Source organism: Diplotaxodon limnothrissa, linkage group LG15 (genome assembly GCF_057381915.1).
Source record: "Diplotaxodon limnothrissa isolate DT_005_m linkage group LG15, D_limnothrissa_male_GT1.1, whole genome shotgun sequence".
NCBI classification, from domain to species: domain Eukaryota; kingdom Metazoa; phylum Chordata; class Actinopteri; order Cichliformes; family Cichlidae; genus Diplotaxodon; species Diplotaxodon limnothrissa.
Genome location: NC_140610.1, coordinates 30,855,091 through 30,880,675, shown reverse-complemented (window position 1 = coordinate 30,880,675; position 25,585 = coordinate 30,855,091). Strand labels below are relative to the sequence as shown.

The following is a 25,585-nucleotide window of genomic DNA, read 5'->3' as shown; positions in this document are numbered from 1 at the left end:
ACATAACTCTTCCAAAATTATTGGACACTCAAGCAATGGCACTGGATTCACCACTGACACCAGGTGAACTCCAAGAAGCCCTGATAAGTATGCCCAATAATAAGGCTCCAGGTCCAGACGGCTTTCCTGCAGAATTCTACAAAGAATTCTGGTCGATTCTAGCACCAGTTTTCTACAGAACGTTGGTGGAAATTAAAGAAAAGGGCAGACTTCCATCAAATATGAATTCTGCAAACATTAATCTCCTGCTAAAACCAGGCAAAGACCCTGTATATCCCTCAAGCTATCGTCCAATATCCCTTATAAACGTAGACCTTAAAATAATCTGCAAAGCTCTCTCAAAGAGACTGGAGAAAATAACCCCCCTCTTAATTCATCCTGACCAAACTGGTTTCATAAAAGGTAGGCACTCATCAACAAATACATGTAGATTACTTAATTTGATAGACTACTTATACAGTAAAAACCTAGAAACTACAATATTCTCTTTAGACGCAGAAAAAGCATTCGACAGAGTTAACTGGAAATTTCTATTTGCAACTTTACACAAATTTGGTTTTGGATCCTCTTTCATAAACTGGTTAAAAATATTATATAATTCCCCAACAGCTTGTGTTAGAACAAATGACCAGACATCCTCCAGCTTCTGTCTCTTGAGGGGCACCAGGCAGGGATGCCCACTCTCCCCTTCACTGTTTGCAATTTTTATTGAACCACTAGCAGCAGCAATTAGACAGAATTCAGTAATTAAGGGCATAAAATGCAAGAACGTGGAACATAAAATCAGCCTTTATGCGGATGATGTGTTACTCTTTCTCCAAAATTCACAAACCAATATCTCTGGGGTGATTGAATTGATAAACTCTTTTGCAAGAATATCAGATTACTCAATTAACTGGTCAAAATCTACAGTTCTACCGATTAATTGCTCCCTCCATAATTCCTCTTCTACACCACTGCAATCGGGAAATATAAAATATTTAGGTATTAATGTTTCTCCCAAGCTTGCAGATCTAACTAAATTAAACCATATCCCACTTTTAAAGAAGGTAGAAGATGATCTGGCTAGATGGAAATGTCTACCCATATCACTCATGGGAAGGGTTGCCGCTATAAAAATGATGGTCTTACCAAAAATAAATTATTTATTCTCAATGATCCCAACTAAACCGCCACAAGATTGGTTCAGATCTCTAGATTCATGTATGTCCAAATTCCTCTGGAAAAATAAACCCCCACGTATAAGCTTAAAAACACTACAAAAGACCAAGGATAAAGGAGGACTAGAACTGCCTAACTTTCAGCACTACTTCTTAGCCAACAGGCTTCAGTTTATCTCAGGATGGCTAAAACATACCCTCTTAGATGAACCTTGGCTAGATGTAGAACAAGCACTTTGCAATAATCTAGAGATCTCAGACCTACCATTTATCAGCTCAAACATCCAACGACATGAATGCTTTAAAAGCATCAACATCAGTGCTTCTCTGACAGCATGGTGGGAGTTTCTAAAATTGACAGCGTCTTCATTAATCCCATGCAAACGTACACCTATCTGGAACAACCCTGACATATTACAAAACAATAATATGATAAACTTTTCAGATTGGAGTGGTAAAGGAATCAAATATTTAGAACATATACTAGAAGGAACAGAATTTATTTCATTTGACGGACTAGTTACACAATATGGGATCAACAAGAAAAGATTTTTAGAATATCAACAAATTAAATCCATAGTAAAAAAGAAATTTAAACCGGGTCAAGTTGAACTACAAACACCACCAAGTGTGGTTCAATTTCTTACTCTTAAAACCCCCAAATTACTATCCAAAATATACAGAATGCTTTCTAAAACAGATGAATCAATATCACTTCCTATTGCAATTGAGGCAGAGGCAGCCAGAAGGGGACAGAGGGGGGGGGGTAGCCTCCTCTGCACCCTGGTGACATACCCCTACTCCAAGGTCCTGCATGTGTGGGTGGTTGTGGTGGAGCGGGAAGAGGGAGGCAGCTGGAGATGGGGAGGGAAGGAAGGGAGCAATTTCCTAATGTTGTAAACCTGCTCAACATTTGGCAATAAACCCCATTCTGATTCTGATTCTGATTCTGAAAATGGGAAGCGGATTTATCAGTTAACTTAGACCTAAACTTTTGGTCTCAGATTTGCTTAAAAACCTTTAATCTAATTAGAAATCCCAGTCTTCAATTAATTCAATACAAAATATTACATAGAGTGCACTATACAGGTCATCGGATGTTCAAGATGGGCTTTACGTCTACCAACAACTGCTCACACTGCCAAACCAATTCACCGGACAATTATATCCACGCTCTTTGGTTCTGTCCACCAGTTCAGAAGTTTTGGCGCGAGATATGTGAAGACTTATCGAAGTGTCTGAAATGTAACATTCCAACTTCCCCTAGTGTGTTTGTTGGGCAGTTTAGATAATGTCACTTCAGAAAACAATATCGCCCATATGGTTTTCACTGCCCTATGCATAGCCAAGAAAACAGTCCTCATGAACTGGAAAAATAAAAATAATCTTAATTCTAACCAATATAGAAATTATCTATTAGATTACATTAGTCTTGATACAGCCTCTGCCACCACATCAGATCAATTGCTCTGGGCTCCTTTGATCAGCTCCATCACCTAGTGGGGGTGGGGGGTCATAGTCTGGTCCCGCCTTCACTGTTGTGATTGGTGTGGGGGTAGGGACATGCTTAGGGCGTCGGGGGGTTCCCCGGAGGCATCTTCCTTGGGGGGCTCAACCCGGGGTAGCGGTCATGTCCCGTTAGGGGCTCTGTTGGCTCTCAGGTGACTGTTTCCTCGCGGCTGCGTACAGCGGGGCTAGGGGAGGGTCTGTGCTGACGGACGTGGGTTACTGACCTGGTAGCCTGGCTGCCCCTGGGTGGGTCCGGGATGGGCGTGAGGTTCTGGGGGCGCTCCGTCTCTGGGCTGGGACCTGGACCGGGCCTCGGGGGCTTGGGTCCTGGTTGGTGTGTTGCCGGGGTTGTGGGCGGGTGGGTGCATGGGGGCCCAGCCCTGGAGCGGGGTGCCGCCGGTGCATCGAGCCACCTGGGGGGCTCTTCAACTGGTGGGGGAGATTGTCACATCTTGCAGGAGCTTTCCTCTCTTCAGGAGCTCCCTCTGCAGGAGGGGGAGATACAGGAGAGGTGGAGGAAGATCTCAGCCTGGGTGTTTATTGTCTTATGTAGTCTGGAAGATGAGTGGATGGTGGGGTGGGTGCAGTTTTCTCTGTGGTGGGGTTGGGAGGACTGTCCCGGGCTCTGTGGGGCCGGGAGGCGCTGCTGCGCTGGGCCCCGGTCTGGATGGGCCTGGGCCCCCTTTCCCTGGCGGGTCGCGGAGTATGGGGGTGCCTACTGGGGTCAGCGGGGGAGCTGGCCCCAGGGAAGGGTCACTTGCCCCTCCCTTCCTTCCCTCCCCATCTCCAGCTGCCTCCCTCTTCCCGCTCCACCACAACCACCCACACATGCAGGACCTTGGAGTAGGGGTATGTCACCAGGGTGCAGAGGAGGCTACCCCCCCCCCTCTGTCCCCTTCTGGCTGCCTCTGCCTCAATTTTATCCCGCAACTTAGACATTCACATTACTCACACTCTCATTACACATACATATAGGATCTTGGGGGTGGGCACGATACACGGAGTCCAAAGTACCATCAGGGTGTACACCCCACCCCTGGCATCGTTGCCCACCTCTCAATTTTAAATACACGTAGACATTGAGGGCTAGCAGGAGGGACCATGCACTTACCTGCTGCTCTCTGGCAGGTAGCTCCAAGCCCTCCTGGGTTTTAAATGCACCTTAGAACACACATGCATCAACACTACAATGAGCGGGTGGAGGGAGGTTTGGAGTCTTCTCTCACCCCCATTCTCTGCGACCTGCTGGAGCGGGGGGGCTAGGAGGAGGAGTTGGCCGTCCGACTGCGGTCTGGAGTGTGGGGCCTTCCTGCTGCTGCAGAGTCGGGGCGGTCTGCCTCCCCCCACCGTAGGGAAAAGGGTAACACCACCTGGGTCTGGGTGCAGTTCCCCCCTCCAGGGGCAAGGGCACCTAGACCCGGTTTGTAGAGTACGCTTGGGGAGTGTGATCGTGTGTACAACGTCTCTTTATGTCTGTCTCCACGTTGGTTGAGTGTGGAGTAAGTGCATATGAGAGCATGAGGGTGGAAATGGATGTTTGTATCTGTGTGTGCCTGTATGTCTGTGTCTATATGTCAGGTTGGGTGTCAGGCGCCACCTCTCTGGGGACATCTCAGGCCCTCCAAGGTATGGAGGCCTATCTCCCCCTACCACCACTTCCCCTGCCAGTGGCGGTCCCCCTCGGACATCGGTGCATTGGTGGTTCTTTGTGTCCGGGGGTGGGCGTCCAGGTACACACCGGCTCACTCCTTGGCGGCCGCTTATCGGGGCCTGGAGCCTGGGGCTCGCTCGGGCCACTTCGGAGGTGGGGTGCCCCCAGGTCACTCAGGCGCGGCTGGCTGCCGGCGGAGTTCACGGGCGCGTCACTGCAACTCCCCCTGGCTTCTGCTCCGCGGCTGCTGGGTGAGCCCTCATCTGGGACTCTCCTCAGCTCTTTCTGGGACAGTGGCGCAGCTGCCCCTCTGTTGGTCTTCCTTGGTCTCTTGTGTTCTGGGGGCCTCTGGATGTCTGGAGTTTTGATCTCCTCCATACCTGCTTCATGCCCTGAAGGACGGGACTGTGGCCCCCCCACACCCTCTAGCAGATTATTACATGAAGGAACCTTTTAAAAAACAAAAAACAAGCGCGTCCATGCTCACAGGTGTACACACGGGTGATCACACCCACAAACTACACCCTTTTTGGCTCCTACCTCAAAGCACACTGTGTTCTGTTGATCTTATGTGCTGCACAATAATGTTTAATATTTAGTATTTACTGTCATATTCCCATATATCATTGTGATGTTGTTTATTCTATTACTCTTGTTCTCTTCTGCTTGTTTTCTTTTTTCTTTCTCAGCAGGTGACCCAGGTGATTGATATATGCATTTTTTTTCCTCTGCCCGTTCTGTTGGTTTTTGTCTTTTGCCCTTCTCCCCCGTCCCTCTTCTCAGCTGTTTCTCTTTCCCTCTTTCTTTCTCCCCTTCTTTCCCCCAGTCAAGTCTGTCCCGTATTCAGTAAGTGAAAATAAAATAAACAATAAAAGGTGAATCAAATGGACCATTACGGCAAGGCTGGGATGGTCAGTTTGGTAAAGTAAATCCGTTGGGCATCTTTCTTTGCCTTTAGACAACAATTCTGATGGCAAAAGAGCCAAACGGGACAGGCAAAAAAAAAAAAAAAAAAAAAAAAAAAGTAGAATGGGTTTGGGGAGCAGTGGAGAAAGTAGGGTCGCGGAAACAGGTACAAGCTGCACAGATCTGGTTTCAGGCTGTTTCACTTTCAATTCAACCTCATGAATTCTTTATGCAGACCATCACTATAGTTATATAACATTAGAGTTTACTCTTTGAATTTGTTATTTTTAATTATTAAAACAAAGCTGAAGTGTGATTTCTGTTGCAAGGGCCATCCTTTCAACGGGCCACATTGACCTTCCAGTCATCAGCTTTAGCGCTACAGTACTACAAGTATGTAGCAAGAGCTCTAAATGGAAAAAAAATGAAGCTTTATTTGATAAAATTCAAACCTCACATAACAAGAAAAAAATTGCAAGATCAAAATAATATTATTGATGTTCTCATTATTGATGTCAGTTCAAGTTAATCCCCTGCTTAGTTTAAGACAGTGTTTCAACATGAGTTTTGCACTTTTTAGTTCATATTTGTGAAAATTTCTCAAGATTATGTATAGGCCTTGCAAATCCCAGCAAGACAATGGTAAACACAATACTGGGTCTATTACAACAGAAGAGTCGGTTGCTGAACTAGCCTGCCTACAATCTAGGTTGTCAACCAGTTGAAAACATTTGGGGTATCATGATGTGAAAAATACAACAAAGAAGACACAGGGCTGTTGAGCAGCTAGAATATGATATTGGACCAGAATGAGACAAGATTCTTCACCCAAAAGTCCAGCAGTCTTCTCAGTTGCCAGATATTTATGGCATTTGTTTAAAAGGAGAGTATGTCCTTTTTTTCTGGTAATTTTGAGATTCATAAGTCATAATGAGGAGATAAAACCTTCCTTGGATGGTTTTGTGTGTTGAAATCCTATTTTAAGTGGAAAAAATAAATTTTGTAACATTGTATAAGTCCTGCTTATAGAGTGTTACATGCCACTGTTAAGGCTGTTGACCAGTTAACACCAGCCCTTCTTTTTTGTAACTACAAAAGGGCTGAAAAAAGTCTCCGTTTCAGAATTGCTACTCATCTAATTGACAATGAATTTATGTTACACGCACTCACCTTGTAGGCATGAAGATGTGGAAACTTTATTAGCCTCAAGAATCCGTTGTTGTACTGGGGACTTAAACAAATTAATGTAATAGTTTCGTGAGGTTTTATTCTTTTGGTTGATGCATAATTTGTGCAATTTGATTTCTAATAAGCCAGTGCCATTCAAAATATAGTAACAGATTTCTCCCTCATACATTCCCTCTTAGGCTAGCCATTGGGAAAGGGGTAGCATTTTACCCAAATGCAACCGGATTGAACCTACTCAAATTTGGCTTGCTTTGCTTTCAGCAGAACTTCCTGATGCTGTAACAAACAAACTGTTTAATCCTTGGACCCTTGATCAAGAGTGTAGAAACAGGGAGGATCATAAAGGTCAGCAAGTCGCTACAGAAATCACACAAAAAATCTTGGGCGGAAAAGAGGCAAGGACAAATTCTCTTCAATATGTCTTTGGCTTTAGATTTGAAAGTGAATCCACCATCACCTTGTATTGTAGAATACCTGCTGCTGCTGCAGATCAGTCCAATATGAGCTAGAACAGGACAGGATGAAGTGAGATGAAAAAGCAAGATGATTAAACTTTAAGATGAACACTGTCTTTATAACAATAGGCACCTAATTCAGTTATTTTAAAAATGATGATACATTTTTGATAGCCAACCAATTTTGCTATAAATGTTTGTCCCTATACTGTAATATTATTTAATAAAGACAACCTCTGTTGGTTGAACCTTCCACACAAGTTACTCCATCTACTGACTGATGTAGGCTCTGGTATGAAAATGAATGGGATACATGTGAGCGTAACACATTAGCTCTTTTTCTTTTTCATGCCAGGAGGGAATGCATTACAATCCAACTGCCTTTGTGATCTTGGATATATTTTAAAACTGAAAAAATTTTGAGATTAGCTTTTTCTTATTGGATATAACTAGGTTCATGCCATGTGTCCTGCATTAGGGCAGGAAGGGCAAGAAGTGATATTTAATAATTTCTCCCAAATTAAGCCTGCATTGGCAAAATGCTGCACACGTCCTTAATCCAATTAATCACATGCCTGTGGTATACATTTACCCATTGGTCATGTATTGAAACTTTAAATAGACTGTGTTTAAATAGCTCAATGTGTTTGGAAATTTAAGGACAATAAGTATCGCCTCATATCTCTAAAATATGTTGAGTAATTGCAGCCATTCTCAAAAACAAACATCAGGATTTTGTGCGAGAGTCTAAGTTCAACACTCTCATGATGTTGCTTTTCTACCTGTGTGGTATTCAGAGGAGGAGCCAGACATTTGAAACACCCGGGGCTTAGCCCTAAAGGGTAGTATGCATGTGGGATTTTTTTTTTTTTTTGAGAGGGGGGGGGGGACTTAACCAAGACATAACCACAATCAGAACTAGATGATAGTAGCACTAAAAATCATCATAGACCTGCACTACACTTATTTATTTAATTCTACCAAAGTACAATATTTAGATTGAGAAAAGTTTATATAATTATTTAGCCTTGTTGTGCAAACAAGCCTGCATAACTTAATAAATATAGAATTTGAAAAATAGCAAACCTAAAAAGAAACACTAGGTACGAGATACATGAGTACCTATGATATGGTGATACTTTTAGTAAGCAACCATTTGACTAACATGTGTGTCTCACCTGCTCTTGTTCATCTCTGTTCTGTCCTCATTCTCCATCTCCCTCTCTTTGTGCTGACAATCATCAAATATACAGTTGAAACCAGATATTTACAAACTCTTCAGATCAAAACAAACACTTTTTTAATTGTAACATCAAATCAGACTAAATGTTTATTTTTTTAGATTGATAAATATAAAAACATATTTGTTAACTTTAAGAGTAAAGAGAGAAACTGTCTGTGTTTTTTAATTGCAAATGGCACCAAATTCTTTTCAAACTGAGCCACACTTATGGAGCTCCACAGTTCTTTTCCTGGTGTTTTGGTTGACATCTCTTGATTTTCCCATGTCACAGAAACAGGCTTTGTGTTTTGCCTTATATGCATCCACAGCTGTGCCACCAATTTACTCACATGGACTCTACGAACCTATCAGAAGCTTCTTCAGCTCAGAATGGAATCCTCTGGAGTTTTCTTATTAATTAACAATAAACTTAGTGTATATGTACTCCTAAATTTAATGAAAGTGATAAAAAATAGACAGCTCTGTCTCTCTTTATTCTGACATTTAACTAATTCAAAATATATTTCAATATTTATCTAAAACAAAAGTTTACTCTAAATTGATGTTGTACAGTAAAAATGTTTTATGTTTTCTCCCTAAAGTGTATGTAAATATCTGGTCACAAATGTGAATATCCTGCTGTGTACTGAAATCCCTCTTGTTTTGCATAGAAATATACTGAACAACATGCAAAGCATAATATATAAAATAACATTTACCTGAGTTTTTTCTTTGAAAGAACCCTCTAATGTCCATTCTTATATTTCAGTACATAACTGAAACCGAATTAGTCGGGGAGGGTAAGAACTGAAAATATGAAATAAACACACGTAAGCTAAGACTCTCTAAAAAATAGCATTTGTTCGGCTTTTCATTTCGCCATTTGTTGATTCACTTGAAGAGCAAGTAAAATAATATTGGTCAAGTGATCAGTTTCATATCAATCTTTCGTGATGCACCGTCATATTTACATTATTTGTACGGTACGAATGATTTGCTTTGGTACCTGGTCAAACTTAAGCTCTCCTTAGTATGGCTGGCTCCGTCTCTCCAACAGCGCACTCACGGGCAGCAGCTCCCCCCGCCCCCTCGCTCAGTCGCTTAGTGCCTGAGCTTGGATCATACCAATATCAGGGGGGGATTCACGCACAGTCGTAAATTCCCACAGTGTGCACTATGTGCTTCGAATATTGTGTGTACTTTTTGTTTTATACAGTTGTCAGCCAGGCATCTAACTATGAAAAAATTACACTCCAAAATACCCCGGGCTTCTGACAAAACAACCCGGGCTTAAGCCCCGTAAGCCACCCCCACGCTCCGCCCCTGGTGGTATTGCTGAGATAAACATTGCTGTTAGCAAAGTATTTATACCCCAAGCAGATACATAAATGGCATTTTTCAACAGGATGAGGACCTTACTGCAATGTTAAGTTGCGGCATTATCACACACATACAAGAGCAGCTCCATGTTAAAGTTGCAATCCTTCTTTAGTTGTCATCGAAAACCGTCTTCTGAGTTCTATAACTAGAACTGGAAAAATTTATGTAGTCTGGTCAAAATCATCAAATCCATATAACCACAACAGCCATTCACAGTCCAACATATCAAGATTGAGAAAAGGGCAAATACTGGGGTGGTCATATGGTCAAGATTTCTTCTCAACAATGCTGTTCTGCCTCAATATACTACCATAGAATGAAATATCAAAAAATATAAGGATTGTACCTTTAAGTGTTTCCACTGATAAGACCTATTAGAGGGATATTTCCAGGTTCCACACACTGCAGCACCCACATGACACATGGAACAAGAATCCGTGGTTAATAATAACAGCATCGTTAGACATGAACAAGAAAATTGATTTTAGCAGTAACATCAGGACATGGCAGACAAATTATACAACAATAGACATGTGAATATATCATCAATATTATCAATTATCTTGTTGCACACAAACAACATTTGAACCAGTATGTAGTAGTTTTACCCATCAGCTACACACAGCATTATTGTGGTGCTTGTCAGTGAAGTAAAGAATCAAATTCTCTTAACATCACATGCATTAGCAGTATTACTAGCCTGACATGGCAAACTGGACTTCACAAAGTCATATGAGTACAGGGAGTTGCATGTGATTGCTGGAGAAATGGTTACTTTATTCAGTGATTTGCACTCACATTGCTTCATCAGTTGGGAAATCAAACCAATGTTACATGACCTGCTGATGTTTAGTCTGGGCGGAAGTCAAACACCTCATCAACTGATCCTTTTCTCCCCAAGCTTTTTTAAAAAGTAGCTTCAGTTCAGTTTTACTGCTTATTTATGTGTTGTAATTAGATTAATGCAATCTATTTACATGTAATCCAATTATCTCCCCATACCACCTGCCCTGTGCTCACCAGTAGAGATAGTAGAAGAAGGAAAGGACGAAGAAGGACAGCTTGCACCAGGCCTCCTTCAGGCAGAACTTGAGTGTGTCGCCATTCATCACGGACGCTGGGTCGTACAGCAGCTCCTTAGTGTCCGTTGGGGAATGGAAGTACCTACCACAGAGGGCAAAGACCACACCACGGGTAGTTGACCCATTCCAGACCACGTGAGAAGGGGTGGGACATGTGGGAGAGATGATGGGTGGAAGTGGAGGAGAAGACAGCATGGAAAAAGATGGCATGATGAGTTTTGAGGTACACCATCATGCAGAAGACGTGGGTGAAATTGCAGTTGAATATGTTGATGGAAACAAATCTTTTGATAAACCTTTCCCCTTCATAGTGATTGCTCATGGTTTAACAATTAATTCTAGCTATGAAAAACCTGTCAAGCGTTTGGACTTTATCTGCCCTATTAGCAGCAAATGATACATTCTAGCTTGCTCACAACCTTTAAAAATCAAGGCATTTATCAAAAGGTACCTAAAAGATTAGAAACTAGTCGAGCATGATGGGTCAGAGTTATTTACTGGTCGCATTTTTTCTCTTTTTAATGCTGGAGTTAAATAATAAGATCCTCAAAGTAAAACACATTTATAAATGAGTTTATACAGCTAGCATCCAAAGTTTTTTGAAGAAAACATTAAGAGAATTTTAACAAATGTGCAAATTATCTACTGAGGAAGTCAAAACCACTACTGCTTCAAAAGTCATGTATTTTGCCATTTGGTAATTTTTAAACGGCCTCAGAGTGAGCATTTCCAGTGTGATTCATATAGAAATAAAAGATGATTTTTTTTTATAGATATGGCAGAGCTGATACATGATAGTCCAGCACCTAATAATTCAATAAAGAATGCTAACTAGTGTTAATGCTAATAAGCTAGCTAGAAAACAATGATCTGCTATGACGTGATAGTTAACAACATTGACGAAAGCTTAAACGGATGTTCCTAATCACTCTACGCTGGGAAGAAATCTGACCTTGATTTACTATCTGTTATTAATAGTGTTACATTTTTACATATTATTGTAGGAAAGCAGTGCTAGCTGTGAAAGGGAGGCAAGGTTTAGCAGCTACTTGACTCTGGAAATATCCCAGGAAATTTGACTTATCTTGCAGGAATTCCCATTTTCAACAAATGAGCAAAATATGACATCATATTTGAATAGATATCCAAATATATTTTCACCCAGGTCTGTTATGCACTTCTAAAAGTATCAGGGCTGGGGTTTTTCAACTCAGTTACTGTAGCTCATTAAGCTAACAACAAATTCAATAGCAGTAGATTAAATATATGGCAGCACGGTGGCACGGTGGTTAGCACTGTTGCCGCACAGCAAGAAGGTCCTGAGTTCAATTCCAACATCAGGCCGGGGTCTTTCTGTGTGGAGTTTGCATGTTCTCCCCGTGTTTGCGTGGGTTCCCTCCGGGTACTCCGGCTTCCTCCCACCGTCCAAAGACATGCAGCTTGTGGGGATAGGTTAATTGGATAATCCAAATTGTCACTAGGTGTGAATGTGCGAATGAATGTGAGTGCGAATGGTTGTCTGTCCCTGTGTGTTAGCCCTGCGACAGACTGGCGACCTGTCCAGGGTGTACCCCGCCTCTCGCCCTATGACAGCTGGGATAGGCTTCAGCGCCCCCCGCGACCCTGAAAAGGATAAGCGGAAGCGAATGGATGGATGGATACATAGGTTGGTTTAAGATAGATTAAATATATAAACTTTAATATGAATTTTCCACTAATTTTTCCTTTCTTCAACTGAGACCTACTGACTGATTCACAAAATAAAGAGAAAATTCAACCCAACATCTACACATCCCAATGCTGTGCTTTTAACATAACCAATACTTGTGAACACTAACAGTTCTCTTCCTTAAAGCTATGTACAAAGAAGATGTGCAGTGTAATCAGAACACAAAACTTAGTGTGATAGGGGAATTGTAAGATGTTTCCTGGAGCTTTCCAGTGAGACCTACTTCAGGATGGCTGTTCAAATTATGACATGGAAAAAATATTCTATACAGGAAACGAGACACGAGTAAGGAATTGCTGCCTGTTGCTTTAAGGGAGAGCTATTACTGATGCACATTGTCGATGGGGTAATTTTCCCTTAAACGACACCAGAACTGATATAAATGCACAGCAATCTGTAACATGGAGTGCTGTGTAACAATGCACCAGACCAGTTGCAATAAGAGAGTTGGCTTCAGGTTATTTTTCTGTCTCCTGCTGTGTTTTGCAGGATTTAATGGGAAATGAAGTCCAACCAGGAAGCTGCCATCATTATGTGGCTCAAGAGTTGGGAGTTCGCCTTGTAATCGGAAGGTTGCCAGTTCGAGCCCTGGCTTGGACAGTCTCGGTCGTTGTGTCCTTGGGCAAGACACTTCAGCCTTTGTCTACTGGTGGTGGTCAGAGGGCCCGGTGGCGCCAGTGTCCGGCAGCCTCGTCTCTGTCAGTGCGCCCCAGGGTGGCTGTGGCTACAATGTAGCTTGCCATCACCTGTGTGTGAATGGGTGGATGACTGGATGTGTAAAGCGCTTTGGGGTCCTTAGGGACTAGAAAAGCGCTATACAAATACAGGCCATTTACCATTTAACTGGTATTTCTGCTTCGAACCAAAGCTAACAGATGGCTTATGTTCATACTTTATGGTAATCCATGTATATTTGCCATTTACAGCTCTGAGATGGTTGTACATTTAGGTGTCAAAAATGAATTACATTGTAAATTCACATATTTACATATGTTTGCTGATATGTCATGCATATATGAAATATTCAACAATGCATTTGAAAATGAGCACCACACAAGGGTTCAGTAATGTCCCAACTATACATTACTGAGGATGAGGTGAACATGTCTGGGTAATCATTAAGAGTCTACTAAATAGCTAATTTACATACTAAAAATATCATTAATAATTGAATAATAAATGGAAGTCCCTCGAGTAAAGGTGACAGATGAGACATGAAAACATTTGAGACACACTTCTTCCTTTATGCTAGACATAGAGATGTTTGGTGTTAATAATTTTGTTCACACATAACAAACAGCACTCTCTCGCTTGCTCTCTAACTCACACACACAGACACACTCTTTGGGAAGGATTCAGCTGGCAAGCAAAGAATTTTAACAACAACACTACAGTGGCCAGGCTGTCTTGGAATTCCCTCTACAACTCCCTACATTGATATTATTGCATGCTAAACTAGTTTTTAAATAATCAAGAAAATATCCCTCACGAATGGACAAGTTGTCAGTTACATCACTGCAGGCTGTATGTAATTACGGTTGCTCTACCGAGGCCTTAATGTTCCTTGTAGCATATGTAGATCTACTTTTGTACTGTGACTTTAACATCCAAAGGATAATTTGAAAAGTAGACAGGCAGTCCTACAGATTATTTCAACTAAGTTACAAGAATTCTGACATTTGAAGATTATTTGTTACAAAATTAAACCTTCTCCAGTTATTTCTTTTCTCTCTACAGACTCAGTCCAAGATCCTAGCTAAATACTTTACGCTTTCTGGGGGTTAAATTGCAAATGTTGAAAATTTGTAATTCTCCAACCACGTGACTAGAATAAGATCCAAGATTTTAGAATTTAGATAGACTAATTAGGTTTTGTGAGAATCTCAAAAGAAACTTGAAACTACCTGACATGAAAGTTAACCATGACATGGTTAACTGTTCCAAGCCATCTTTAAGTATTGGTAAATAGCTTACTATCAGCTGTTTTTATGAGAAATCTCATTACAGTAGTTATTAATACATTCACTCCCCCATCCACAGCCTACTGTCCTCTCGCCATCCCTCACTCTCCTCTGAATCACCCTGTCAATAATTGATCTTTCACCCATCACTCACTCACTTTCTCTGTTCTACTTCCTGCCAATCCCTACTTTCTCCCCATCTTCCTTTCCCTGTCTACTCATCTTTCAGCTCACACATCAGTAGCTGGTGGGCATCTGCAAACTCTGCAGTTAATGAGATAGCAAAATGTTTTCTCTTCTTTCCTCCTTTCTTCTGTAACTTCAACCAGCTGAGCACACGAGCTTGAACCAATGATGCTGCCAGCAGTCCATTTCTATCCCACTAACCAGCGGGAGGACCAGCAACAAAAATGACAACAGATAAGAGGGAGCAGCAAAGGAAACATGAAAATCACTGAGTGGTGACTCATCTTTTAGACTCTGCATTTAAGAGTCTTGAAAAGCAAAGAAAAATGTACTTGCAACAAATATGGATTTGCTTATACAAAACCGATGTCCTCAAAAATATGGTCAATTATGCTTAGGCAATATCATGGTATCACGGTATAACATGATTTTTCATTTCTGACTATTAAACTCTGTTCAGGTGATGAAGTGAGGGTTCTGAAGTGTGCTGCAAAAAGCAGTATTTAACCATGGACTAAAATAGAAAGAAAATAGAAAATCTGAACGTAGCAAGCATTATGTTATCCACTAATTTGTGAAGTCCCATACTAGCCATCTCTAAAAATTTGTGACGGTCACTAGCCAATCAGCATACCTTGGTTTACCCTCCTTTCTTACACTCACAATTACCCTTAAAAATCATGCTGTTTTATCAATGACTTAAACTAGCAACTGAGTCGATAAAATCATCAGGAGAGTGTTTAATGTGGTCCAAGAAAAAGGGAGCACAAAGCCGTTTTTTGGCCACAAATCTCAGGCCAGAAATAGCCCCAGTGCAAGTTGGAGGTCATTGCTCAACGAAACCAACATAACCATCTCATCGATAAAGCACAGATATGACCACTGTGATTACTGAACCAGACTCCTTTCACTCATTTTCTGTGTTTAGAAGTTCCATACACAGAAATTATGAATAGAATTAGTGACAGAGAGCAGTCCAATTTCCAGCAGTCCAACTTATTGCTGGCAATACAGCTATAGCTCTGGCCATGGTTGAACAGGGATCGGCTAGCCTGTAGCCATACTCCTGTGACTCCCTCAGGACACCATGGGGGACACAGTTTTATGCATTCTCCACAAAACACATATAAACTGGTTAGGCAAACTCCCAAGCACCCTGAAATATCCTACACAGGATTAAGAACTGGTGCAGTGTTTAATGACCAGCATGCATTGTTCTTCCAGAATTGCTGGTTCAACTAACAGATGGACTCTCCTCACCTGTACCCTAGCATAGACTTTCCCAGTCAAGCTGAGAAGTATGATACACTTAAAGTTGAAACATGCCCTTCTTGAAGAGGGGAACCACCACCTCAGTCTGCCAATCCAGAGGCACCATCCACACAGTGTTGCAGAGGGGTGTCCGCCCTGACAGTTCACAACATCCAGAGCCTTGGGAAACTCAGGGTTAATCTCATTCACCTTAGGAGTTCATCCACCAAGGAGTTGATTAACTGCATCAGTGACTTCACCTCCAGTGAAGGGTGAATCAGCTTCTTCGTCTCCACACTCTGCTTCCACTACGAAGGAGTGCCAGCGGGATTGAAGAGATGCTCAAGTATTTCTTCAATCATTTGACTATGTTCTTGAGGTTGAGGTTAGCAGAGTCCCATTCCTACTGTATACAGTGTGGATAGGGAGCTCCTTCCCCTTCCCTGAGCTAGTGCCTAACTGGAGTTTTTGCCTTGAGCTGCACTCTGGAATCACATAAGTTGCCATGCTCAACAGGACCACTTCTCCAGCTTGACAGCTCTCTTCACCTCCAGTATCCACCATCTGGAGATTACAGCCAAAACATGGAGCATAACATACAGCCTCAAGTCACCTCTGCAATAGAGGTGCTGAAGATGGTCCATTCAGACTCAACGTACCAAGCTTCTGTCAGAATGCTTTCAAAGTTCTATCAGAGGTGGGAGTTGAAGATCCTGCAGACCGGGGCCAGCACATCCTCACTATTCACATCTGGATGTGTCAGTCCTGTCCAGTATTCTCCCCTGCAGCTGACACCTCTGCTCCTCTCTTCACTCACGTGTCTAGAACATACGCGTGAAGATCTGATAATACAATTACAAACTCGATCATTAACCTTAAGCTTAGGTTCTCCTGGTGCCACGTGCACTTATGAATACTCTTATTTTTGAATGTGGCGTTCATTATAGACAAACTGTGATTACCACAAAAGTCAAACAACAGAACACGATTTGGTTTCAGATCATTGTTAACTGTTTGACTGTTGTTTAAGATTTTTGGGGTATGGGGTTGTGGTTCAAGGTAGTTTTAACTGTGTGGTCAAGGCCACATCTACTTGCTATCATTCCTTACCATAATAATAAGAGGTAAGTTTACTTTTAATTTTTCTTGGATAAATGTATTCGTAATGTGAATTTGCATGGCATTTATTCGGCTCTGGTAGGATGAACTGGCGCTCTGTACTGAGCTGTTAATAAGCAGTCAGGTTTTGAAAACCCTGTATATGTATTTTTTTAATATCCCTGGTGACCATTAAAGCAAAGTTATAGATTTTATGACATTCGTTAGATAGGAGATTTAAAACTGCCCAAACGCTTCACAAAGACATCTACAGAGAAGTACTTTGAGTACATCCAGACAGAAAAAAGGGTTGTAGAATTAAAGTGGTAAACTATAAGACTTCTTCTTAAGCAATGGTTGAAAATTGTGCATTAACATAAAAGAGGTTTATAGCATTAAGTAGCATTTTTATTCATGTTGTATTGCCACTATTGCGCAATACAATTATCATTTATTTAGTTCTCTTTAAAGGCTCGGTATAAGTAGTTTACAGAGAAATTTTGCTCAAATGACAGAAAAAGTACATCTGTTGGTTACTGTTTCCATCTCAGGATTTATACATATATTGTGCAGTAGTAAGTATTTATAACAGCAGGATAAGGGATTCACTTCAAATAGTGCTGAAATAAAACATTAATGTCTGGCTACATACTGTATATTGTATATGTTAGGTGAAAAATTCATTGCTTGAGTCTCTTGCTAACAGATTTTCTTATAAATAAAATAAAATATCTGAATCATAAGCCTCATCTTTTAATGCAAATGTCTTTGGGTCAAAACAACCTTAGCCAATAAGATGCCATCTGAAAAATCAGGGCAAAGTGTACACATTCACACAGATACACACGGGACGATGGATTGGATAGTTACCTCCACGTGTTGTAGAAGAGCAGGGGAATGTTGAGGCCCACAGTCAGCCACTCCTGAGCACACAGGAACATGATGCAGAACAACACATGGATGGAGTACTCTGGCAGCACCAGCTACAGGACAGAGAGAAATAGGAGAAAAATCGATTGCTAAAGTTAAAGACCTTTTCAGCAGGCTTATGTCTCCTTGTTGCATTATTTGGCACCATTGTTATCAGATATTGGGTGAGTGGCATTTGCTTTAAGACAAGGACTGAGTGATAGTCCAGAACTATATTTAATTAAACACAATGGCAGTTGGTGAGCAGATGCCACATTATCATTTTAATTCCCAACAGTGCAGGAAAACACTTCATTGTTAGCATTTAAACCCTAACCCAACATATATTTACCCATTAAAAATCTGCTTATATGCAATTCCCCCAATTCATAATACGGAGAGCTTTGCGTCATAATGGTTATTTCATAGTGATGGCAGAGCTTCGTTGTTATTGTTATTGTCATAATTGTTAAATATTGAAATACATATAAATTTCCTTTTAAATATTAACATGTCAAAGTATCTTTATTTATCCTTTGCTTTTTGTGGTTCAGTTACTTAAGTTACTTTAGGTCAAACTAAACAGATATATATTTGCCTGCCAAAGGAGTTGGCGTGCAATCAGCATGGCTAAAATTGCTTGTCATGCAAATCCCTGTGAACACCTGAATACCCAGTATTTTTGTCCACTGAAATCAGTGGCAGCTTTTTACCACTTTACGAAATATAATTCACAAAGAAAGCCACTTCACTTTTCATGTATATTTAACAGCATACAGGGCGATGAATTCAAAACCGCCTGGCCTTGAACATTGCTCAGTACGCTGCCATAAAGAGGCAGTGTTCAGGATGCATTATTCAGACTGCTACACGTTTCCTAATAAAGGAGAAACACATTTCCATTGAATAGCTCTTTAAGTGCAGGAGACCAGAAATATGCTGCTAAGACAAAACCTAAATATATCGATTCGAGTTCACACATTGGGAAGGGATGCTCCACACAATGCACAACGCACATGCCAATGCAGCATTCATGTTGTACATTGACAACAACACAGACACACACACGCTCCGCTCCCACCTGGGATAACAACGTATTAAAATACAAAGAGTGACACTGAGCTGAACAGCAGCCCTCTTGTTCAAATCCTTAATTCATGTTGGTTGACAGCACAGATGACAGTATAAACACAATCCATCAGCGCAGAAGACACGCAGGAAAACTAAGCACTTAAAACTTTTTTCCTGTTCTCTCAATGTTTAAAAGGATTTTAATGTACCTAAAGGCCTTGTTTAATGGTGTGACACTGGTCGCAAAATTGTAAAACAAGAGTAAACTCAGACGAACAAATGTATAAAATATATTATGTGTAATTCTGAATACTCTCAAAGGTATTTAAATGTTTTTTTGTGCGTACAAATGTGTAAATATCTGGGCAAACAGGAATTTGACCACAAGAGGAAAACTACAGGTAACATCAGGAGGGCGTTCTACATGCTGGAAGATTTGTTTGGGATCAAACTTAAGAAAGAGCTCTCTTTCTGGAGAAGGTTGGCAACTAAGTATAAAACTCAGATTTTTCTACTGGGGGAATCCCACTAGAAACCAGTAGCCATGATAGTGTGAACAAGTCTTTTCTTTGGTCTGTTTGTTTTTAATTTCTTTTTCTTACTAGAACACCCTGTTGGCTGCTAAAGTGGCGACATTCTTAAAAAACTGCACAAAAATTGTTTCAGGTGACAACACACATTTAGTTGACCTTCTAACGTCTACAGCTGGAAAAAAAAAACAGCAACCAGGCACTGCAGCATCTGTTTACATTCTTACAAATGGGCATTCAGACAAACAAAAGAGTTAAATCAAATGGTCTGATCACAAACTACTTCGTCAAGGTCAGCTGAGGAGTCAGCTATATTTGTATGAACAGCTGTTTAGGAATTTGTCATCCTAATAAACTACTATTTTTTTTATTGTGTGCTGTCACATCCAACTTGGTGACCACATAGTATAGTGGTTTACCCATTTGCATTACAAATAAAAGGTAGTTGGTTCAATTCCAACCAGAGACAGAAATCCCCTCTGGGCCAATGTCAGAAAGGGAAGCAATGACAACTCTGTAGAGCTTCCTGCTGTGATGGTAGCTTCTGCTTTTTCACAATCATAAGTGCATAGAGCTTACTACTGAGATTGCCATTACTGCAACCACATACATGAATCTGTTACAGATTTATAATTTATTTCATGGCTCAGAATGGAAATGCAGAAAAATAACGAGAAATGCAAATAGCGATAATTATTAAACCCATTATAAAGTGTTGGCAACTCTGCTGTGATTAATTTGAATTCAGTGAATGTGTTCACAATACAGAAAGAGTTTGTTTGTATGCCTCAGTGAGGATTATGAACTACACACTGACCCATATCACAGAGGGAGTTTTTCCTTCCCTGTGTCGCCGAAGTGCTTGCTCACTCTCTGTATATATATTATTGTAGGGTCTACCATACAATATAAAGTGCCTGGAGGCGACTGAGGTTGTGATTCAGTGCTGTTTAAATAAAACTGAATTGAATTGAAAAAAAAAAAAAATCAAGACTATTGCCACCATTTTTGTGTTCGCTATGCACTCAAGGGTTGAGTTTTGTTTAGAATTAGGGTTCAGATATAGAGTTGTGATGGTTAACATTAGGGTACGCTTGAGAACACATTATTCATCAGCCATCGGATGTCTTCACATACACATATAAAAAAAATGTGTGTGTTGGAGCATATGCAATCAAATTACATGCTAATGGGTATCAAACTATATCTTTCTGAAGCTCTGTGTGTCTGTGTATGTGTTGACTGAAAACCCATCTGGGACTGCCTGGCAGGGACTGGAGATCTGTTTCTCTAGCTGTGGAGCCCAGGGGCCACCCTTACAACCATCTGATCCATTGTTTGTCAGTCTTCACATGGGGCTCTAGATTTTACCCCCATGTGAACACTTTGTAGAGCTTCCTCCACACCGAGCAGAGAGCACTCATGACATTTGTACTATGACACTTAATGGATACACAAATGCACGAACATGTTTATTGCTGTGACTAAAATATAACAGGCACAAGTTGAAGATGCAATATGTGACATTACCATTGGTAGGAAACAACACCCCTGTAACACATGTCCAACCAAGCATCCGTCTCCAGGGCTGAAACATGAAGCCATTGTGGAGCTGCCAAGGATTGCACTTCTTCTGATTGCCACTTGAAGTTGTCACCAATAGTGAGTCAGTCACCATGGATTCCCATTTCGAAATGTTTACAGCAGGGGTCCCCAATCCCAGTCCGCAAGGGCCGGTGTCCCTGCAGGTTTTAGATGTGTGCTTGATCCACCACAGCTGATGTAAATGGCTAAATGACCTCTTGAAGTTCTCCAGAGGCCTGGTAATGAACTAATCATGTGATTCAGGCGTGTTGACCCAGGGTGAGATCTAAAACCTGCAGGGACACCGGCCCTTGTGGACTGGGATTGGGGACCCCTGGTTTACAGCATAAAAAAAGCACGTTTGTAGTCTTGTTTAGCCTGGATATTGGAAGTGTTGCCTTTCATGTCAACTATATGTTGTATGTTGATTGATTTTTTTCTTGTATTACTGGAGTTCAGTGTGTAGACACTTTGTTTCACAGGTGTCCTTAAACAGGAAACTGTAGCTGCTAGCTGTTTGCTAGGCCTCACCTTCCACTAACTGGAGCTGCTAACCTGTCCAATACATTTGTGCTGCAGTGTGCGAGAATGCTATCGTAGTATTTGCACAGTTCCTATTAAGCAAAGATTTAGCAAGTGTTTGTTGACAGTGCACTGCAACTGTACAGTTTATGAATGATTGCACTAGCAAGCTTCTTAGTCAAGCTCCCTAGAGTTCACTGATAAATCCGCCCACTGTTACTAATAAGGCTGCTTCTAGCGCCAAAAAACCCTAACAGAAAATGTCAAGGTTCAAAATGCTTAGCCATCATGATGCCACCCACTGGTTTCGAAGTTTGTTTTCTATATATACATATACATACATAGAATATCTATGTATATGCAAAGCTACTGCATTGGATTGAATTAGTATGTCAAGAATTCATCATAATTTGCTGCAGCATTTACATCATATTTAGAAAGTTTAAAAACAGCTTTATAGAGTTGCATCAGAAATTACACTCCTTGAAGTTACCACTCAGCTAAACCTCCCCCAGAATGTATAATTATAAACCGTGTGATTTTCATTTCTCAGTTATCCTTAGCTCCAGTATCCCTCACATACTTGTAAAAACATAGGATGAGGATGATCTAAATTAACTCAGATTGATCACATTTTTTCTAGTATCAAAGCGACAGTTATCTATTTATCTATGTAGCTATACATAAAGAGGATTTAGCATGCTTTCTCTGTAGGTGTCAGTCTTATTTTCTAACAGTCAGTACTGAATGACTGTTAAATTAGGGTTGCTGAACCACAAGAAAACTGGTTAAATTGCCACGAAAAAAGATTGTGTTATATCAGGGGTAGGCAACCTTTCTGATGATGAGTGCCATCTAAAATTTCCTCAGAAGTCAATGTGCCATATGATTGCATTAGCAATACATTTAATAACGCTCTATATTAACAGTTACACACTATATAGAACAGCTTTATAGAATTATATTTGTTCGCAGATGTTGGCAGCTATCAGTGAATAGTTATCAGCTATTCTGAAACAAAAAAAGACACTTTTTTATCCATAGCAACTTCATAACAGCAAATTAACTGTACAACAGAAAATGCAAATGCTATTTATGGTCTCCTCACAACAATGATAAGAAAAATAAACTGGGCTAATATGGCATGTTTGTTAATACAGGGATACACGTGTTAATGTGATCTCTGGTCTCCCACTCAGAGACACAGGTCTCCGAGTGTCCAGCATTCAGACGGCTACCTGAGTACACTCATGTGAGAGAAAATCTGCTCACACAGATATGTAGAGCCAAGTACTGTCAATAAGGCCTCTGCAATGTTCTGAAGACAGTTAAACTTGTCAGGTAGTGATGTCCAGCAGGTGAAAAGGCAAGTTCCATGAACACGCACAGCTATGGATTCCAGCTGTGTTCGTAGTTCTGTAAACTTTGACCCCCACAGAGTCGAGCTTTTCAGTTCAATCAGCTGCATTTTGATGTCCTCTTTGTCCAGCCAGTTAATGTGAGACAAACCCAGCTGCTCATTAAAGCTTTCTGGTTTGATCAGTCTCGAGTCTACGGATGTATCAGTGTATTTCCGTGGTGCTGATGCTGCGCTGAGCGGACAGCTCCTGAAGCATTTGAAGGCCGGAATGTAGAAATTTCAACGTCGCTTGAAAAAACTGCCAGCTAGCAACATCCCTCTCATCGGTAGGCTATGTTATTTTTAGCCAATTACAAGTTGAATCTGGTAGTTGGGGTTGTTAGCTAAGATATCGTCATCAAGAAGCGGCATAACTAATGTGTCTATGCGAGCTAATTTGCGATGTGCAACGCTGGCCCGGTCATTTATTTTTTAATGCACCTTCTCAGATTAATTCACTGCGTGTCGTGCATGCCATCAGTTAACCCAGTCGGCAACCCTGGGCACGCGTGCCGGCTGTGGCACGCATGCCCAGGGTTGCCGACCCTTGTGTTATATTGATTGTGTAAAAGAATCAAGGGATTAAAAAAGAATGATAGAAAAATATCATAGGAATAATCACAGTTAGCGGGGTTTTTTTGTAAAGCTTTAGGCTACGTCCACACGTACACGGGTATTTTTGAAAACTGAGATTTTCCGTTTTCGTTTTAAAAAATAATCCCGTCCACACGTAAACGCTGAAATGAAGGAAAACGCTGCTAGGAACATGCCAAAGCAACAGGTGGTGATATATTCCTAACCTGTAGAAATGTTGGCCAATCAGAAGTCTAGAAGCCTCGGTGGGAAATAGTAAACAAGGATGGGGTATAGAAGCAGAACCGAGTCGTGTGGAGGGACAGTAACTGTGTGTGTATATGTAAGCATTTAAACACTGCAGAGAATACAATTAACAGTAACAGAATTGTAGAAATTCATTTCACCGAAACAATAACGTGGCGCACAGTGTGACGTCAAAAAAGGTGCACACCTTTGACGCTGCGTTTTCTCCGTTTTCTCCGTTTTTCTCGTCCACACGTAAATGCAAAAACTGAGTTTTCAAAAATATCCACCCTGGCCGGAGTTTTTAAAAATCTCAGTTTTCAGTGACCAAAAACGCCGTTTACGTGTGGACGAAAGGTGCAAACGCATAGAAAAATCTGCATTTTCAAAAATACCCGGGTACGTGTTGACGTAGCCTTAAAGTGGACGTGAAACACTACATGTATAAAGGCAAAGTTACATCATGGAGCCCTGCTCTCAAAAACTAACAGTGATGTAACTCTGTCTGTGGAGCTGGATTTAGGATATAAGGGCTTAAAGTTTTTAAAACAAGTGCCATCTTATATCAGTGGGTTAGTTGGTTGATTGTGGCCAATAGACTTACATTAGTTTATGTCAGCTAATTAGTAACAGACCTAAAAATGAGGACCTAAAAATCAGGGAAAAGTTAACACGCTGGCCACCAAATGCTAATGTTAAATTGAAAAAGGGGAAACAATTGGATTTTATTTATTAACTTTCCAGCACATGAACAACTTTTCGTAAAGACACCACTTGAGTGAACACCACTACTTAGTCGTGGTGATAAACTATGTTGTAGGTTGTGATACGAGTATTATAGCAAAGGTGGTAGTGGTAGTTCTTGCCATCGCTCCAGCTGTTTATTTCTGCATTATTTTCTGTATTGTACTTGTCCTCTTAGAAGTAAGTATTACTGCAAATCAATACTAATCAATGATCTTTATCCTGTGATGAATCATTACTATTCTGATTGGGAGTGGTCTCTTAAAATGGCACCCATTCCCAGGGTACAACTGTCAGTAAATGCTTTGATGAGAATGAATCAAAACACCTATGAGTTCACTGTTCACATCAAATTACCAAATATCTTTGGGAAGAATGGCGAGCCGCTCTTCTCTGGTTTAAGAAACTTGGAGAAACCATGACAAGGTGGAGAGAAGCTGAAACTGCTCTGATACAATGTGGTGGCCCAGGGCCTTAACAAGACCTCATGATGTCATTATATTAGAGTGGACATTTGTAAGAAACACATTCATCTTGTGTCTCCATCCATTGTATTTCCATCCACTGTCACTTTGTCCGGAAAACAGCCTATTTTCTTACAGGCGCCATTTCCCTCTCATTACCCCTACGCCGAGGCAAATAGCTCCCAGACGCCTTACTGCATTTTGCCATCCAATGTGGTAAATGCAAACTCCTGCCCACGCTTCTTTCAGAACCCAAGTGGAGCCTGTCAGGGCTCTCTCAAACTCGCCCTCAACCTCTCCTTGTCCAATTAGTGAGGCCACCTGCCATGGAGTGTGCTCGCTCACAACAGCTTTTAGAAAATCTGTCTTTTCAGGCAGTCCCACTGAGGGATGCAGGGTAAGAATGCCAGGTCACAGAGCAATACTCACAGCTAATAAGGGAAATAAATCAGAGGATAAAAGACATGAGAACGAGAGGGAAACGATGAAGCTGAGCAAGTATCACCACTCTTCATATCACCTCAGTCATGCTGACGCCTAGTTTGTCACCCGCCTGACTATGCTGAGCAGACTGTCTGAAAGCACACAGAACAGTGCACTTCAATGCGGGGATTTACTCACTGACTGGAATTTGATGCGGTGACTGAGTTCAACCATCTGATCTAGGTAGGTGGGTTGAAAACAGCTCCTGACTCTGATGTTACTTTCACCATATCACATTCTTATATTGTTTTTGCTCCGTTTCACTCTTTGATATTTGACTTT

The 25,585-nt window shown here is 41.1% G+C and overlaps 1 protein-coding gene across 1 annotated transcript in view; it reads right to left on the bottom strand.

Annotated features, from left to right (window-relative positions):
- Positions 1 to 9,845: 9,845 nt before the first annotated feature.
- Positions 9,846 to 25,585, bottom strand: part of cnih3 (cornichon family AMPA receptor auxiliary protein 3) — a 115,101-nt gene continuing 99,361 nt past the window's right edge. The window contains exons 4-7 of the mRNA XM_085372695.1: positions 17,649 to 17,761; positions 12,502 to 12,504; positions 10,492 to 10,635; positions 9,846 to 9,873 (exon numbers count right to left, since the gene is read on the bottom strand). Coding sequence (XP_085228821.1) covers positions 9,846 to 9,873; positions 10,492 to 10,635; positions 12,502 to 12,504; positions 17,649 to 17,761 — 288 coding nt within the window. The remainder of the gene's footprint in view (positions 9,874 to 10,491; positions 10,636 to 12,501; positions 12,505 to 17,648; positions 17,762 to 25,585) is intronic.